At 34.6% G+C, this 20429-nt stretch overlaps 1 protein-coding gene across 1 annotated transcript in view; it reads left to right on the top strand.

Moving 5' to 3' along the window:
* LOC139869412 (beta-galactosidase 16) overlaps positions 1-20429 on the top strand; it is a 39714-nt gene that overhangs the window by 1134 nt on the left and 18151 nt on the right. Inside the window, exons 2-10 of the mRNA XM_071857731.1 lie at positions 4589-4684; positions 11942-12054; positions 12144-12210; positions 12460-12552; positions 12673-12810; positions 12895-12989; positions 13299-13407; positions 13484-13687; positions 13773-13934. Of these exons, the coding sequence (XP_071713832.1) occupies positions 4589-4684; positions 11942-12054; positions 12144-12210; positions 12460-12552; positions 12673-12810; positions 12895-12989; positions 13299-13407; positions 13484-13687; positions 13773-13934 (1077 nt within the window). The remainder of the gene's footprint in view (positions 1-4588; positions 4685-11941; positions 12055-12143; positions 12211-12459; positions 12553-12672; positions 12811-12894; positions 12990-13298; positions 13408-13483; positions 13688-13772; positions 13935-20429) is intronic.

The raw sequence follows: 20429 nt of genomic DNA, 5'->3' as shown, positions 1-20429 counted from the left end.
CATGATAACCATTATAATAGCACCCACGATCTGTAACTGCCACTAGAACCTTCTACTCATGCCTACAACCTACTTCACGTTCTCCACGTTCCTGAAATGTAGGGATATAGTCCAGTTCAGCAATACCAAGTCAACCCTGTGAGGACGTCACGCTACCAATCGTGTGAGGTTGACTTGAAAGCACGCGTTTAACCGTTTAGCTGGGCATCACGTTGTTTCACGTGATACATCATTAGGTTCCCGGCAAGCTCGTGTGCTATTCTCAATGCGTTGCACGTGACGCGACATGGCGTGGCGTGACGTACGTCATTAATGTACACATTTTTTATTTTTATAAAAAATATTATACAATTCACATTTCAACATGACGTTTTTCAAACGTATAAAAAATGTCATAGTGAAATCTAATTTAAGACGTAACGTTACCTTAAATTTGAACATATTTGTGCTTCTCTATCTTTACATTGCAAAGTGATGAAACTTTTTTTCTTCCACTTTTATATATAAAAAAAGCAAGAATATATCCTATGTATAACTTAAAAACTATATTATCTATGTATAACTCGACTACTTACATGATTAGTAATTTGTACATTCGCTTAAATCCTTCTAAGTTCTAACATTCATATTTCTTTGCCTTTTGCAAATAAAATACCCCCAGTTAGTACCATCATTATTTCTACAATTCTTTTTTTTTTTTTTTAATCCATCAAACTCTTATCTTATTACAAAGTTACAAACGTAACGTCTGTTATTGGCATATGCTTTATTGTGTTTCTATTACTATTATTAATAAATTACTAATAAATAAATGTTTAATTATATTAGGAAACGATATTATGTATATTGTATTTACGGTTAATATTGATAGAATAACATAGCTTAAAAGAGAGCTTATGAGTTAAAGTCACCATCGACACTGAAAATGTTTGATAAACTCAACATAATAAAAAGTATTGCTTGTATATTCTAACTTCATAGATATCAATTAGGTATACCATTGTCGCCCGATAACATATTATGTGTGCCACAATAATTCACAATTCAGTGTCATCAATTATTATCGTGATACCATTAAGAATCTCGTAATTAATTAATTAACTAATTTTAATATTTACAAAAGACAAACATATATGATTTGGAAATAAGAGTATAAGTTGAGATCACATGATTCTTATTCAATACGGAGTATATCATAATTAACATTAACATATCTAAACGTATTTGATCAAAAACACTCTCGGGAAATATAAATACTCACGTTTATCGGGCAACATGAAGGGAATTCGAATTTGCTGGCATAGCCCAACGGTTTCCTCCATTTACTTTGTGTCATGGGATAAGGAGAGGTCATGGGTTCAATCCTTAGAGATAACATGATTTTCTTTAAAATAGTTAAACACCAATAATGGTGGTATATATTGACCATATAGGGAGACTTTACCAGATTTGTTCACGGACTTCTTCCCAGGAACACTGCTCGAATGGATGTGTTCCCGGGTACCGTCGATCGGGTTCGGGTTTTCGCCTGAACGTGTGTGATACGTGCAAATGATGTTGGTGATTTTAGTGTCATCCAACATACATTTTAGTGAATTGGAATTTACTTGAATGCAAGGGTTATGTAGCTATACTTAACAACGGGTTTGGAGAGTGTGAGATACACGTCAGTAAGAGTTGGCTACTAAGCGTCGCGCAAAATGCAGGGTCAAGGGGGCTCAGGGGCGGTTTTATTTAGGGGCAAGCGGGGGCAGCCGCGCCCAGTGGATTTGCAATTTTCAGTGTAAAAATTTTGGATTTTTCGACTTTGCCCCGGTGGATTTTTTTTTTCGCCCTAAAACCTTCAGATTTTGCCCCAAAACCTTCAGATTTTGCCCAAAAACTTTCAAATTTTACCTCAAAACCTTCAAATTTTGCGCACAAACCTTCAAATTTTGCCCCAAAACTTTCATAATTTGCCTAAAAACCTCCATTTTTTGCCCCAAAACCTCCATATTTTTCCCAAAAAACTTGCTACGGTTTTAAATTTTTTTTTTGCCCCCAGTGAAAAAAATCCTGGTACCGCCACTGAGGGGGCTGCGCCCCCTTGCGAGGTCCGAGGGGTCATCCAACAGCTTTTCCTGCTCAAATGAAATGTTACAACCTTTCATGCAATAACTATCAATAAACTGCTTTATTAAAAACGTTTTTTGGCATTTCTCTGCATTCATTCAAACAAATACAGAAAACACACGGATTCTCTATACGTGATATTGATTTCTTCTTGCCTGGAAACAAAATTGTTCTGTCTTATCCCAATTAGGATTTTGTGTTAACCCGAGGCTTGTGAGGGGCGAAATACTTAATTAGGAAAGTGTTTCACGATTCAAGAACCAATCCGATTATCTGTCTTCATACCCATTTTCTACAAATGATGAAGGTCGTTGAAATAAATGATCTAAAAATGTTTAAAAAATTTGCGTTCAAAAAAAACATGAAGGGAAATCATTCTCCGTTTATTATATGTAAAAATGTATCTGAATAAATATGTAGGTTTCCTAGTACATTTGAAAATCTTGTGTAGTATGTGTAAAAAACATATGTGTTTAACTTTTAATTCAAGGTTTAACTGTCTACCGACCAACCTAACAACACATATACATATATGATACTCCGTTTATGTAAAATGAATTTGAAAATAAATGAGTATAAGTTAAGTATATTATACATAGTTTGGTGTTAAACATTTTGAAGAAACAGTATTATTTTTTATTTATTATTATTTTTTCATTCACCGTAAATAGTGGGGAAAATGTCCAAAATGCTAATCAACAACGTTTTCCTGTCATGTGTTGTTGTGGTCGCACTGAATTTGCCAACTGTCCCGGGTACAGCACCACGATCTTTACAATGTTCTTCATGATGTGTTCATGTATATTTTATGGAATGATATTTACATCACTTTCATGAGTCGGGAAGTGATGTTTTCAATATTTATCAGTTATAATAACAATAATAATATTATTTTTTTAAAGTAAAATAGTTTAGTATTATAAAAATATATACCAAATGGTATGGGTATATTGGGTTCACTGGTTAACAAATTTGGTATATACTAGTGAAACGACCCGTGAAATTACGAGTTTGTTTAAACAAAATAATTTAATAATATATTTTAGGTATTAAGTGAATGTAAATACTAAAGTCATTTACCAAAGGGCCATTGGCCTAGCGGTATCGAGGTGTCTCCTTCAACCTATAGGTTGGGGGTTCGAGTCCCGGGGTGGGCATGTATATATTCGTGTTTAAATTCGTGTATGGGTGTGTGTCTGTTTGCCTTTCAAAAAAAAAATAATAATAATAATACTAAAGTTATTTAGTTTAATGACCCGTGAAACTATGGATTCCGACTAAGAAACTTCTCGTTGTTTTTATAAACATATTGATGTACATAACTTGGTCAGAATATATGAACTACATTACAACCTTTTATTGAGACATGCATTTCGCATACCTATGTAACGTAATTAATCCTGTAAAGAGAACTCAAATTTAAATAATATTAATATAACAATTATAATTATAATAAATAAATAAATGATAATAATAAAATTTGCTTAAAAATAAGTATTTATATTTTTAATAATAATTATTAGTAATAACAAATGCCTCTTAAATTTTTTTTAAACATAAAAATACAATTATTATATAAAGGTTGTACAATATGTTCAAAGTTTTTGTATGTGTTCATAGGGTGCTTTGTAAAAAATTGTGCAATTTGTTTCAAAATTTGTACATTTGACTATGAGAGTGTTTTATAATAAGATTGTACATAATGCTTCAAATATTGTACATATGTTCTCGAGTTTGTTTTACCATAAGGTTGTATAGAATGCTTCAAATATTGTACACATGTTCGTGAAGTATTTTATCATAAAGTTGTAAATAATGTTTTATATATTATTTAATTAACATATTAATATTTTTATTAAATACAACTAATTATTTTAAAAACATGAACCACCAAGTGGTATAAGTATATTGGGCTCACTGGTTTAACAAATGAAATTGATTAATTTGATGATACATCTAGTAATAATATTTTCAAATTATGTAAGCCCACTCCATTGATAACACGGACCACCAAGTGGATCCGCCACTCCTTTTATATAGGTTACGTACAACACAAAATCTATTACAATGTACAAATATATAACTGAGAACAGAACATAGAAAACCCAATATAATGTATAAGACAATAACCGCTAATTAAACAATGGATATCTACATATTTTATTTTATTTAGTCGTACAATAAATATGAAGTGAAATAATTACTTTATACTCTGCACTTGCACATTAGTGACTACAAATTTTGGTGACTTTAATGAAATGTTTAAGATAATGAGTGGCCCTCTTTCTATATTATCTTTGTATAAAACTTAACCTTCAACTTCTTAAAATAAATAATAAACAAAATCCAATAGTATATATACACTCTATATAAGTATAGTTTTTGCCATTATATATATATATAATAGAAACAATAAATCAAGCTCTATATAGTTTTGTCAAATATCTATTAACTAATGTAGTCCAACTTTTTGTAGATGTGGCCATCTTTGATAGCTAAAGCCAAGCAAGGTGGTCTAGATGCGATACAAACCTATGTGTTTTGGAACGTCCATGAGCCACAACCTGGCCAGGTCTCTCTCAAGCATCGAATAGCTAGCTTAACCGTCACGCATTATTAGAGTCATCTCATTGATTTATAATTCAAACATAATAAATTTATTGATTGAGCTTTGCAGGAAGATTAGACCTTGAAACTCGCTCTCTCCCACGATGCTCTCGCCTCTTCATCTTTCTCATCTGGTAACCCTAATTTGAACTACTGCAATCTTTTGTTTTAATCTTTTCTGTTTCGTGTATTCCTCTTTTGTTTTATTATCTTCCTCCTGCACTCACCATGTCTCACATCCCCTGTTCCCCTTTCACCCCTAATTCCTCAAAAAACCTAAACCACCCGAAAGCTTATTTTGTTACTGGCAACCAACACATCAAGTACCGCCCAATCAACGAGGGTGTTTGGGTCAAAGTGGACAGTAATAAGAATCAATCACCACCCAAAAACCCTAACCCTAAAAACATCAACCTGCAAAAACCATCCCACCAGGCTCGATCTATACCACAGGCTAACCCATATTCCACTAAATTGAACACTTCCTACAATCAGATCTATAATAATTTCAAACAAAGAGAGTCTGCAATTAACCTCGTCAAACGTTTCGGATCTTCTAACTCAGATTCACACAAATCCGCAACAAAGAACAAGCCAACACCGATTGATTCACCTAGAATTACATCCTATCTCTTCCATAACTTTCCTGAAAATTGGTGTTCTATTGACTTCTGGGATGTTTTCAAAAAGTACGGTAATATTCACGAGGTTTACATACCCAAGAAGACACTAAAAAGCGGAAGAAAATTCGGTTTCGTTAGGTTCTTAGATGTACCGGAATTTCATAAGGAGTCCCTTGCTAGGAGACTTAGCCTCATCGTAGCAGGAGACAACCTTCTTAAAGTCTACAAAGCACATGATATAGTAGAGAAGAAGCAAGCTGCACAAAATAACAACTCGACTTCTAGCCATACAAACAAGGTTAATGCAGCCTTCTCTTCACATGTGGATGAAAGGAAATTCAAAGACGTGATCCTCAACAAACCGGCATCAAACAACTCTACCCCAACGATCAAGGTAAATTCTAACGATGAACTTATTCAAATCCTCGGTCAAGCGGTAATTGCTAAGGTCAAAGACCTTGAATACCTCGAATATTTTAGTGAAATTTGCGAAAGTGAAAATCTTAGTGGGTTCACTATCAAATATTTAGGCGGACATGATTTAATGCTTATTTTTGAGGAATCCGATCCGGCCCTTGATTTGATTAACAACTCGGACCACCCACTATGGAAATGGCTTGAGGACATTAACCCCTGGGACCCCGAAGTCTATAAAACCTCTGGTAGACTCGCTTATGTTAACATACTTGGGGTTCCTATTACGTGTTGGCTTGAGTCTACTTTCATAGACATTGCAAAAAATTGGGGTGAGGTGATTGAAACATTTAATTGCTCTATAACTAATGAAAACAATCAAGACCTCTCTCATGGCTCGGTTATTATCAAAACTAATAATTTTGCACCTATAAACGGCCAAGCATCTGTTAATCCGGGTGACATCAATCAAGCTAGAGTTTATATCTCCGAAGTCCAAAACTTTTCCATGTTTAACCCTTTTGGTGATATCGATAACACTTCTAATTGGGATGACGAAAGTCTCTCGGATGGTCATATCTCGGATGAAGAATCTCACTTAGATTGTGAAAATCGGGTTGAAGGTAACGATGAAAAGATCACTGATAGCAATTGTCACATACCCGTCCAACCAAATGTGACTAATTCACCCATAAAACAAACTGCAACCAATTCCTCCAAACGTTTGGATACTTTACTTTTCGATAATAACTCTTGTAATCGAACTCATCAACCATCCAATACTTCGGGTTATAACAACTGCAACGATACCTCCTGTACTCCTACACCTAACCTATCCAGTTCCAACATCGAAGCCACAAATTGTAACTCAGAAAAAATACCTGACTCACCACAGAATAGTTCACCACCCCCCATACCCGATTTTAACACTCCTAAAATTAATACCAAAAGTCCAACTCCCTCCAACGATGACTCAGCGCAAAAACCCATTGAGAATAATACACCAAAAACACAAAGTAATGATTCTGTGGTATCGACATCCCATAAGAATTCCCAGCCCACCACCGATGACCCTAGCCCAATGGATTCAAGGCCCAACTCAGACACAATTGAACCGAATACCCCTTACTGTAATTCAACAAACCTTGAACTTAATTCACCAATTTGTGAAACCTTGGAAAATGACAAAATCCTCGGCTCTGATCAGCAAAATAATATCGATACCTCACCTCAAAACTTCCAATCTAAATCACCATTACACTTTATGCCCGCCCCAAACGACACGCGTCAATCAAACTCCGATCCTTTCAACCTTGAACCTTTAATTGTTAAAGAAAATACAATCAATAAAAAGAGGAAAATCAACAATACCACCGCCTACCCTATCCCTATCCCAAAAAACACACCGCACATTCCCGATATAAAAAGGCCTAGATCTAATATGCTCTATTTCAAACACCTTGCAAGAAGTGGCCAAAAACTCAGAATTACACAATTAGCTAAACGATGCAAACCCTCATCTAATGGTGGTGGTAACACATCCGGTTATTCGAAGGGGTCTCACATGGACATGGTACGTAACAAAAAGAATAACAAGACATGCTCCACCACTAGCAACAGTATGGACACAAACGAAGTAGGGAAGCGTATCGGGATCCGTCGTAATAAGCAATAAATCCAATTTCCGCCGCATTGTTATTTGTAAGTTTTTTATCATGTGTACGATTTCTCTAAATATTCGGGGTATTGGGCAAACGGGTAAAATAAGCTGGCTTAAACGTATTTGTAATAAAGAAAAACCAACAATATTAGGTTTACAAGAAACTAAATGTGGACAAACGCATGATAACACCATTGAATCATTCTGGGGTAATTCCGATTTTAAATTCGTCCAAAAGGACTCGGTTGGTGCTTCCGGAGGTATCTTAACTATTTGGGATACCAATATCCTCTCTGTTAACTATGCTATCGAAGGCGAATTCTTTTTAGCAATAAGAGGGTCATGGGCGGGATATGACTCTGAAATTGCTTTCATTAATGTTTATGGCCCTCATATCAACTCGAAAAAACAAAGACTCTGGAAAGAACTCTCATCCCTCACAAACTCTCTTACGATACCATACATTGTCTTCGGTGACTTCAACGAAGTAAGAAACAAAACGGAACGTATGAATACTGAATATAATCAACTTTGGGCGGATAACTTTAATAATTTCATTAACAACTCAGGACTAATTGATCTCCCCTTAGGCGGTAAAAGATTCACACGAATATGCGAAAAAACAATGAAATTTAGTAAGCTAGACCGATTTCTTGTCTCTGACGGTATCTTTACTATCTGGCCCAACACATCATCCAAAACCCTTGATCGTGACCTCTCTGACCATTGCCCTATCATCCTAAGAAATAATCACATCGATTCTGGTCCGAAGCCCATACGTGTGTTTGACACATGGCTCGACCTAAAAGATGCAGACACTGTTATAGAAAGAGCTTGGTCGATCCCAACTAACGGAAATAGACCTGATTGCATTTTCCGTAATAAACTTAAGAACGTCAAAATGGAACTTAAAAAACATAGTAACCAACTCGATAACATAGATACACAAATCCGAGATCACTTAACCGAATGTAATAACTGGGAACATACCGCCGAAACCAGACCATTATCCGAAACAGAAAAGCAAAAATGGCTTGATGAAAAAATGCAACATATCGTAAAAGAAAAGAAGAAAATTAATATGCTTAAACAAAAATCCAGAATTAAATGGGCATTAGAGGGTGATGAAAATTCAAAGTATTTTCACAATTATATTAAAAGAAGAACGAGCAAAAATAATATCCATGGTTTGTCAATTAACGGTAGATGGTCCGAAGATCCTAATCAAATAAAACAAGAAGCATACTCATACTTCAATAACGTTTTCCAATCCAAACACCTCTGTCACGAATGCCCTTTTGACAATGTTTCACATCTCGACCACATCACCACGATGGATAACCAACTCTTAGAAGCCAAATTTAACGAAAATGAAGTATGGGAAGCCATATGCAACTGCGACAGCTCCAAAGCCCCTGGCCCGGATGGTTTTAATATGAAATTCTTTAAAAAACACTGGAAATTGATAAAACAAGACCTCATGAATGCCCTTGATTGGTTCTGGGTCAACTCAGAAATCTCCAATGGCTGCAATGCATCTTTCTTCACTTTAATCCCGAAAAAACCTAATCCAATCGGTTTAAACGAATATCGCCCAATCTGCCTAATAGGTAGCTACTATAAAATCCTCACCAAAATACTTTCCAACCGCCTTGCCAAGGTCATCCAAAAAGTTATTGGTACTGAACAAACCGCATTCCTCAAAGGAAGAAATATTCTTGATAGTGTCTTAATTGCAAATGAATTAATCGACGAATTAAAGCGTAAAAAACGTAAGGGACTAATCTTTAAAGTAGACTTTGAAAAGGCATTCGATTGCATTGAATGGGACTTTCTATTTAAAACCATGCAATCCATGGGCTTCGGTTTAAAATGGATTAGCTTCATTCGTGCATGTCTTTCTTCTTCATCTATCTCCGTACTAATCAATGGTTCGCCCACTAAAGAATTCACGCCCGGAAGGGGAATTCGACAAGGTGACCCCATATCACCGTTTCTATTCATTATTGTCGCTGAAGGTCTTAACATACTTGTAAAAAGAGCATTAGCTAATGATCTTCTACAAGGAGTAAAAATTGGGCATGATAACCTCATCATTACACATCTCCAATATGCGGACGACACAATCTTCTTCGGCGAATGGAATAAAAGAAGCGCCAAATTTATCTCCAAAATCCTAAAATGTTTTGAAAATATATCGGGACTCAAAGTTAATTTCCGCAAAAGCAAGCTCTATGGTATCGGCACATCTACGGCCGAAACAGAGCAAATGGCTAGTTACATTAACTGCTCAGCGGGTTCTACTCCATTTACTTATCTTGGCCTACCTATTGGGGTCCCCACTTCCCACGCCTCCTCTTGGCAACCAATCATCGAAAAATTTGACAGAAGACTAACGGATTGGGCTGCCAAATCAATTTCTTTCGGGGGCCGCCTTACGATCATCAAATCCATTCTAAGTAGTATCCCATTATATTACTTCTCCCTATTTCATGCACCTTCCGCTACCCTTAAGGTCCTCGAATCTAAAAGACGGAAATTCTTTTGGGGTGGTTCTTCAAATGATAATAAAATTAACTGGATTAAATGGGATCAAATAATTTTACCATATGAAAGTGGAGGTTTAAACGTGGGTTCTTTGTTTGCTAAAAACATAGCACTTTTGTGTAAATGGTGGTGGCGCTTTAAAAATGAAGATAATGCACTATGGGTAAAAATAATCAAAAGTATATATGGGCCGGGGGGGGGGGTTAGATTCTAACATTTTATGCAGGAACATTTCAGGTCGTACCATTTGGAAAGAGATTATTAAAGCAGGAAAAGTCGCAGACAACTTAGGAACATCTTTCACTTCCTCAATCTCAAAACGCATTGGCAATGGTACATCGATTAGCTTTTGGCATGACATATGGATCGGATCAGAGAATTTAAAATCAGTATTCCATAGACTCTACATGTTAGAATCTCATAAAGAAGCAACTGTTGCCGATAGAATTCTAAACGTTCATTCCAATTCGATTAGAAATTGGGATTGGTCTCGGGCTCCTAGTGGTCGTGCAACGAACGAACTTACGGAACTCAATAATCTATTATCTACAGTAAGCACCTCAGATCGCCCTGATTCATGGAAATTTTCCCTTGACGCATCCGGCATTTTCACTACATCAACGATGTCAAACCTAATCAATACACTAAAATATGGCATCAATTCAAGAAATCTTTCATTACCCCGCAACAAATACGTCCCACAAAAGGTCTTCATATTCTCATGGAGGGTCATCCAATTAAAAATCCCGGTCAGGTATGAACTAGATAAGAAAGGGACTGACCTTCACACCATCTTATGTCCACTATGCGACCAACATATCGAAACCGTTGACCATGCGTTGATAAATTGTCAAAAAGTGGCTTCAATTTGGATGCAATTACTCGGCTGGTGGAATCAAAATAGCTATACAATTTCTAATATCAATGAGGCCATCATCTCCGACCAGGGCTTCTCGCATAACTCCACTGGGCAATCCTTATGGCAAGCTACTAAATGGATTACGTGCTACATCTTATGGAAACATAGAAATTTAAAAGTTTTTTCAGGAAAAATCTGGAATCCTGCAATGATAATTTCCGAGATCCAAACTCAAAGTTTTAGTTGGATCTCAAACCGTTCGAGAAAAAAAACATCAATCGCATGGCATCAATGGCTCCTCAACCCATCTTTCTACGTGGCACCTCCTCCAAATCGATCGGGTGTCGGTTAATACGGCATTTTAATAATCAGATAGTGATCGTTTGTCTTATTTGGCCTATGTGGGTTAGATTAAATGGGCAGGTTGTTCGTCATCTTTGTCGCCGCTTGATCGGCACGGCTGTCTCTTCCTGCCCCGCTTGTGTTTCACAAGTTCATCCCTCATCAGGTTATTTAGCCTACGGCACTTCCGATTAACTTTTTATGTTTTAAATCCAATCTTTTTCCGATTGTTTCGACTGTTAACATCATTGTATAGAAGAGTATAGGGACATGTATTGTATTGTTATAATCTGGTTAATAATAATAATACTTTTGCTTTTCAAAAAAAAAATAATTCAAACATAAAAAAATGGGCCCCAATGTTAAATATTTTAATACATTTAAAAAATAATAATACTAACGAGTTATCAATAGAATTTTGGGCCCTTCTAAACATTCGATAAATGAATTTTTGTGATTTGATTTTCTAAAAAATATTTTTTCTGTCCCAAAAATAACAGTTTTATTATGACTTTCTGTTTTTCAAACTTTGACTTCAAATATTTATATCAGTATTATATGATATTTAATGAAAGTAATACCATGCAACACTCATTTAAACCTAGTCCATTCATATATGTTTTATCAAATATTATATAACAAAAATAAATTTTATTTAAAGTCAAAGTTATGAGAAAACAAGAGTTTTAAAAGTCAAAACCTTACAGTTATTTTGTGACGAATAGAGTATATAAGTAATGTATAATGTATAATGTATATATTTAACAAACTTTGCAGTATGATTTTAGTGGAAGAAATGACATAGTAAGTTTCATCAAGCAAGTCCAACAACAAGGACTTTATGTAAGTCTTCGAATTGGACCCTTCATTGAAGCCGAATGGGGATATGGGTACGTAACTAAATTTAGGACCGTTGACTGCTGACTTAGCTCTTGTGTAAAATACTTATCGTTCATTACGATTTGATTATGCTTTTCAGAGGCTTACCATTTTGGTTACATGATGTTCCTGGCATTGTTTATCGATCCAACAACGAACCATTCAAGGTAACCACACTTTTGATCATGATCAAAGTCAACCTTCTTAATTTATAATCGAAACATATCGTAAAACTTTTAGTTAATGTAACTATCTTAAGTTGTCGCATCTAAACTATGTTACTATTGTGTAACAATACGAATATTAAGATTTGAATATTGTGCGTTACTTTATATCGTATCAGCATTTTTACAGAATTGCTACTTTTGACTTGAAATAGTCAAACTTTGTAATTTGCTCTGTTTGTACTCCTGTAGTTTTATATGCAAAACTTCACAACCAAAATAGTCAACATGATGAAGGAAGAGAAATTGTTTGCTTCACAAGGAGGTCCAATTATTCTATCTCAGGTTTGAAAGTTTATATATCTATCTCATTTTTATAAAATTATTAGACATAAATACATACACTAATGTGAACTATTCGAATTGATAACTTCTTGATATTGAAAAAAAATGTATACATGGTAGATAGAAAACGAGTATCAAAATGTCGAAGGAGCTTTTCATAGGGACGGATATGTCAACTGGACTGCACAAATGGCGCTGGGCCAAAACACGGGTGAACCATGGGTGATGTGCAAGCAAGATGACGCCCCTGATCCCGTGGTTTGTCTTTTATATTACTATTTTTCTATACAAGTCTCTCCGTTATACGTTAACTTTATAAGTTCAAACATATACATCCCGCAGATCAACACATGTAATGGGATGAAATGTGCCGAAACATGGAAAGGACCAAACTCTCCAAATAAGCCTTCTCTTTGGACCGAAAACTGGCCTTCTTTGTAAGTACAAATTACTTCCCGAAAACCTCTTATAACATAGCTTATAACCCAATATCTATAGTAACAGAAAAATGCTACATGTACCTGAAAATTTATGTCTAAAATGTGCATAAACATTTGATTAGTGTATGTGGTAGAACTAGAGCCTGTTTACTTTCCACTTAATCATCTGTTTCTATAAGCATATGAAAACAGCATTTAATACAAAATAAAAGTAAACAGACGCCTTAGTCATATCTGTAAGCCTATAATATAGACATATTTTAACCTTACTCAGATGAATAATAACTTTTCTATTTACATTGGAAGCTTACAAGGATACGGAGAAGATCCATACTTGAGGTCTGCCCAAGATATTGCCTTTCAAACAACACTATTCATCGTAAAGATGAATGGAAGCTATATAAATTACTATATGGTAACATACAATGATTATAAAATGTATACATCGATTTATTAGCGTTTGTAGTTTGCTAAAAACATTTTTATGACAGTATCATGGAGGAACAAATTTTGGACGCTCACCTGCAGCATTTATTATAACATCTTATTACGATCAAGCTCCTCTTGATGAATATGGCTTACTCAATCAACCAAAATACGGTCACTTAAAGGATATGCATGCAGCAATAAGGCTATGTTCGCAAGCGTTACTCTATGGAGAGTTAACAATTGAAACACTAGGACAAGATCAAACCGTAAGAACGTGCCTTTTTTACTATAGTTTTCACATTATTGTATGATTCTTCAACATTAACTAACTATATAACTTCGGTCGTATAGGCGTATGTGTACAATGGAAGTTCAGTCGAATGTGCTGCGTTTCTTATTAATAACAGTAGTCGAGAAAGTGTTGTTGTCTTTCAAGGTTCTTCGTACACTTTGCCATCAAAGTCGATTAGCATCTTACCGGATTGCAAAACTGTTGTCTATAATACTAACACGGTATGTTCCTCAAATTCTGATAATATCACACCCCCAGTTAGGACCTGGGCGAAATGTGACTTAATATCAAAATATACCAACATATTATAATAACGAGAACAATACTAAATGAGAAAGTTAAACTTTATGGAGTACGCAGCGGAAAATGAAATGTCGTTACAAAGGAGTAAAGTAAATGTTTAAATGCAGTAGTAATAAATGCGATAATCTCTTGATCCTATGTCCAAGTAGCATCACATAAGCAGTAGATAAGTAAGCTTGAATCAAACAGCACCTGAGACAAAACATGCTAAACAACAACAACAACAACAACAACAACAACAACAACAACAACAACAATACCCAATTCCACTAGAGTGGAGTATGGGGGAGGTTAGATGTAGACAGTCCTTTCCTCTACCCTAAAGTAAAAGGGAAGTCATTCCTCCACCCACGGATACCTATCGGTCCCCAGGTAGAGGAAGTCGTCCCTCCCTATTCTGTAGAGCAGAGAGGCTGCTTCCTAGGGACCTCCGACTATAAAGAACCATGAATTCCAATATGTGCAGTAAAAGTATACAAGTAAAGTAGATAAAAAAGAAACTTTACCATGAATAAAGTATATATCAATACGATATGTATAGGTAAATAAAGCATGTAACAAAATAATGTAATATAACATATAATTAAAATATGTGCGTGTCAAATATGCAAGTATAACCAGTCATGTAAGTACAATAAGTATACGAAAACATGTTGGTAAGAAGCATGTAGGTATACTATGCAGTATAAAATAGATGGTATACAATGTAAACATAGACAAATAAGCATACAATGATAGCATAAAAGCATGTGATATGTAAGTATGTATAAATTAATTGCTATATAATGTAATACAAACATGTAACCATATAGTGCAATAAATCCTCTGAAAATGCTACAATAAGTATAGATATATAATATAACCGTAAAACAGGTACAGCCAATACGATAAGGCACACAAGCAAGTAGGCAGGAAATATAATATAAATATATAAAAAAAATAAACAAAATGTAAAGCCTAGTCGTCTATTCTAATTCTACTCCTCCACAAATTCCTATCAGAAGTCGTCTATTCTAAAGTGTCAACCAAAAGGTTGAGTGAAGTTCATAGGTTTAACAAAAGTTTGACCGTTGTTTTAGACCACAGGATTTAGTTTGTAAAGTTGATCTCCCGCAGGATCAAAAAGTTATGCCAAAGCGTGATATTTAGACTAAACGTTCAAGTTTGCCCCATGACAAGTTGCGTCTGTCCTTGTCGGTTTAATTTCATTATAAAGTAATACAAAGACTTAGTCAAATGTATCGGGGACGTTACTCCCGATAGGCCTACCCCCAATAATTAAGCATGCAGCAGCAATTAAAAATATCACTGTAGGGACTTAGTCGGACATAGCCGGGTATAGGATAGTTTAACATTTTGGTACTTGTGTCTAAATTGTAAAAAGTAAAAACAGCATGTGTCTCACCCCAAGTAAAGTAAGTAAGTTTGCTAGCAATAAAGAGGGGCTATGAATTCACCTTAAATAGCAATTGAAGTATTCCACGCAAGAAGGAAAGTAAAGCAAGTAAGTGATCTGGATATCAACCTAGAGGTATAACGTTTGATTAGTTAATGTCTAACTGACATAAAGTATGTTTATTAATATAGCAACTATATTGACAGTGACAGTTTTCGAGAAAAGTTCCTATTTTTCAAAAGTTTCTATTTTTGGAAACTTACTATTTATGGAAAGCTTTCACTTATAGTAAGCTTCTAGTTTAAGAATGTTCGGGTTATAATTCTTAACAAAGATGTTGTACAATCTCGCCCAAACTTCGTTGCTAACATGCAAGTCACTTGAATGATCTATTGTTACCGAGTGGCCCAGGATCTCTTGACCAGAATCTAAGTCTTGGCATTCGAGATCCACAAGCGTCCCATAATGGTATCAAGGATCACCCTAGGCCACAAGTAGCGGTGATGTTTGTAGTCTTTGTACGCTATCTTTAATTATAACCTTCACGTTAGGTGCGTATATACATATATATTCATTAATTCGATTTTAATTATAATTCCTATATATTAATTCATAAAAATACTTTTATAATTTTTAGTAATATATATTACTAATTATAACATGTTATTTATTTTATTTTTAATTGCATATAATTTATAACATTATTTACATGTTTTGGTAAAAAATAAAATAATAAACCGAAGTAAAAAGTAAAAAGTAAAAAGTAAAAGGTAAAAAGTAAGAAAAGAATACTTACTAGTAGTAATTCTTCAAAGAGAGAATGAGAAAAATTTTGGTGTGAGTTTGAATGAGAAATGAGGGGTATTTATACTTGAAATAATTAGGTAAAAAGAATAAAATAATTAAAAGAAAAAGAAATATTTTAATTTTTAATGGGATTTTAAAATTCAAAAGTATTAAATGTTAGGTCATGGGATAATGCACAAAATAAAATAATAAAAGTAGTTTTTCCATTATAATTTTTAATTAAAAAGTATTTTATTTATTTTTTTTTTTAAATTCATTTATTTTAAGGATTTTTTTTATATAAATAAACAAATTGATTTAGTGCTTTTCCAAGAATATTTGTAAATATTTTTTTTATTTTTATTTAATTAATAAATACAAATTTTGCATAAAAATAATAAATAATTCGGTATTTTGTATTTTTAATAATAATTATGATTTTAATTATTAAACTATAGTTTTAGTAAGTTTGTAAATATTATTACATTTACATATAATTGGATTTATTATATAGTTAAATATATAATACAGTAACTAAATAATAAAAGTGATACAAAGTTTATATACTTAGTTAAATTATGTCAAATTATATAAATTAATAATATATTATTTATTTAAGCGTACATTGTTGACTAAAAATTACTATTCGGTCAATATTTAATTGTATATAACAACCCTTAATACATATAGTCAGGTAGATAACCCTAGGGTTAATTCAGTAAATTTAGAATTTGAAAAGTGAGGGTTGTTATAGTACCTCCTCGTTAATAAAAACTTCGTCCCGAAGTTTTAGGTAGACTTCTCGGATGCATCAGCGGTTGAGAAGAGATGGGGATATTTCTGTTTCATTTGGTCTTCACGTTCCCAGTTATACTCGGGGCCACGTCGTGAATTTCAATGGATCTTAACAATAGGTATGGTGCTTTGTTTTAAGCGTTTAGCAGATTGGTCCATGACTTCTACGGGTTCCTCTATGAAGTGCATTTTATCATCAATGTGAATGTCATCCAAAGGAATAACGAGAGTGTCATCAGCAATACACCGTTTAAGATTTGAGACATGAAACAAATCATGTACTTGACTGAGTTCGGTTTGTAGTTCTAATCGATATGCCACGGGACCAATTCTTTCAGTGATTGTGAAAGGTCCAACATATCGTGGACTGAGTTTACTTCGTTTACCGAAACGGACAACACCTTTCCAAGGGGATACTTTCAACATGACTTTATCTCCAACTTGGTATTCGATGTCCTTTTGTTTCTTATCGGCATAACTCTTCTGTCGGCTACGGGCAGTTTCTAAACGTTGCTTGATTTGAACGATCTTTTTGGTAGTTTCGTGAATAATTTCAGGACCAGTTAAATGTCTGTCCTCAAGTTCATCCCAACACAGAGGGGATCTACACTTCCGTCCATATAGAGCTTCAAAAGGTGCATCTTTAATGCTAGAGTGATAACTGTTGTTATAAGAAAATTCAACCAAAGGCAGATGTCTATCCCAGCCTTTGCCGAAGTCGATAACACAAGCGCGAAGCATATCTTCCAATGTTTGAATGGTTCGTTCACCTTGACCATCGGTTTGCGGATGACAAGCAGTACTCATGTCGAGTTGAGTTCCAAGAGCAGTTTGTAAGGATTTCCAGAATCTGGAAGTGAATCTACTGTCGCGATCGGATATGATTGATATAGGAACACCATGACGAGAGACAATTTATTTGATATACGGTTGTAACAATCTCTCCATCTTGTCGGTCTCCTTGATCGGTAAGAAATGAGCAGATTTAGTAAGACGATCTACTATGACCCATATAGTATCATTTCCACTAGAAGTCTTGGAAAATTTAGTAATAAAGTCCATAGCGATACATTTTCACTTCCACTGCGGAATATCGGGTTGTGTCAACAGACCAGAAGGCTTTTGATGTTCACCCTTGACTTTCAAACAAGTGAGACACTTACTAACATAAGTAGCAATGTCGGTTTTTATGTTAGGCCACCAGTAGAATTCCTTCACATCGTGGTACATCTTACTGGAACCTAGATGAATAGAATACCTAGTCTTATGCGCTTCATCCAAGACTAGTTCACAGAGATTACCGAAGCGAGGAACCCAAATTCTGTTGCCAAAGTACCGTGTACCATTAGCTTTCACTTGGAGTTGGTTCTCGAAACCGATAGGTCCTTTACCTTCGATAAGTGTTGGTTTAATAGCTCCCAGTTGAGCTTCGCAAATTCGTGATATAAGATTTGATTTGATTTTTAGGTTTAAGGCACGAACACATTTAACATCGTCTTTTCGACTAAGGGCATTGGCAACTACATTTGCCTTGCCAGGATGATATTCCATCTTACAGTCATAATCGTTCAATAACTCGAGCCATCGACTTTTCCTCATATTCAGCTGTTTTTGATCAAAGATGTGTCGAAGACTTTTATGGTCAGTGTACACCGTAAGCTGGGTACCATATAGATAATGTCTCCATATCTTTAATGCAAATACCACGCCACCTAACTCAAAGTCGTGTGTGGTATAGTTCTCCTCGTGTTTCTTCAACTGTCTAGATGCGTAGGCAATAACCTTTTCACGTTACATTAAAACACAACCAAAGCCTTGCTTTGAGGCATCGCAGTAAAAAACAAAATCGTCAGTACCTTCGGGTAAAGATAGAATCGGGGCTGTGGTCAACTTCTCCTTCAGAATCTTGAAAGCAGATTCCTGTTCTTTGGACCACTCAAATTTCTTCCCTTTTTGTGTTAGCTTCGTAAGAGGTTTAGTAAGAAGTGAAAAATCCTTTATAAATCTCCGATAGTAACCGGCAAGTCCCAAAAATTGGCGAATATGCTTCGCAGTCTTTGGTATCTCCCAGTTCTGAATAGTAGTGATTTTAGCAGGATCAACATGTATTCCTCTACCTTCTTCATAAACTCATCAACTTTCTCGTTCCTCGCCTTTTGCTTCTCATAAAGATACTCAAGGTTATCATAGAGGTTGGTAACGCGGCTGTTGACTGCGTTGTTATCGTACCCCTTTAGAGTAAGCTGCTTATTGACTCGATTTCTTTCCATATCCAACCAGAAATCAACATTCTCCTTGAGATGAGCAAGTGATTGCTTTCCCCAACGGGTGTTACGTTCTTCCTCATACTTCACCAACTTTATCTCTTTCTTTAACTCCGCGTTTACCTCCAAGAGTTTCTTAATTTCATGATCCTTCTTGTAGTGACCCGAACTTTTCCATGTTTATATATATTAATTGAGATTGATATTTACATGATTAAATGTTTCCAACATGTTAAGCAATCAAACTTGTTAAGACTTGATTAATTGAAATATGTTTCATATAGACAATTGACCACCCAAGTTGACCGGTGATTCACGAACGTTAAAACTTGTAAAAAAAAACTATATGATGACATATATATGGTTATATATATAGTTAACATGATATTATGATAAGTAAACATATCATTAATTATATTAACAATGAACTACATATGTAAAAACAAGACTACTAACTTAATGATTTTGAAACGAGACATATATGTAACGTTTATCGTTGTAACGACATTTAATGTATATATATCATATTAAGAGATATTCGTACATCATAATATCATGATAATATAATAATTTAAAATCTCTTTTGATATTATAAACATTGGGTTAACAACATTTAACAAGATCGTTAACCTAAAGGTTTCAAAACAACACTTACATGTAACGACTAACGATGACTTAACGACTCAGTTAAAATGTATATACATGTAGTGTTTTAATATGTATTTATACACTTTTGAAAGACTTCAATACACTTATCAAAATACTTCTACTTAACAAAAATGCTTACAATTACATTCTCGTTCAGTTTCATCAACAATTCTACTCGTATGCACCCGTATTCGTACTCGTACAATACACAGCTTTTAGATGTATGTACTATTGGTATATACACTCCAATGATCAGCTCTTAGCAGCCCATGTGAGTCACCTAACACATGTGGGAACCATCATTTGGCAACTAGCATGAAATATCTCATAAGATTACAAAAATATGAGTAATCATTCATGACTTATTTACATGAAAACAAAATTACATATCCTTTATATCTAATCCATACACCAACGACCAAAAACACCTACAAACACTTTCATTCTTCAATTTTCTTCATCTAATTGAACTCTCTCAAGTTCTATCTTCAAGTTCTAAGTGTTCTTCATAAATTCCAAAAGTT

The sequence above is a fragment of the Rutidosis leptorrhynchoides genome, chromosome 9 (assembly GCF_046630445.1).
Source record: "Rutidosis leptorrhynchoides isolate AG116_Rl617_1_P2 chromosome 9, CSIRO_AGI_Rlap_v1, whole genome shotgun sequence".
NCBI classification, from domain to species: domain Eukaryota; kingdom Viridiplantae; phylum Streptophyta; class Magnoliopsida; order Asterales; family Asteraceae; genus Rutidosis; species Rutidosis leptorrhynchoides.
Note: the sequence above shows the minus strand (reverse complement) of the source record. Positions and strands in the feature narration are given on the sequence as shown.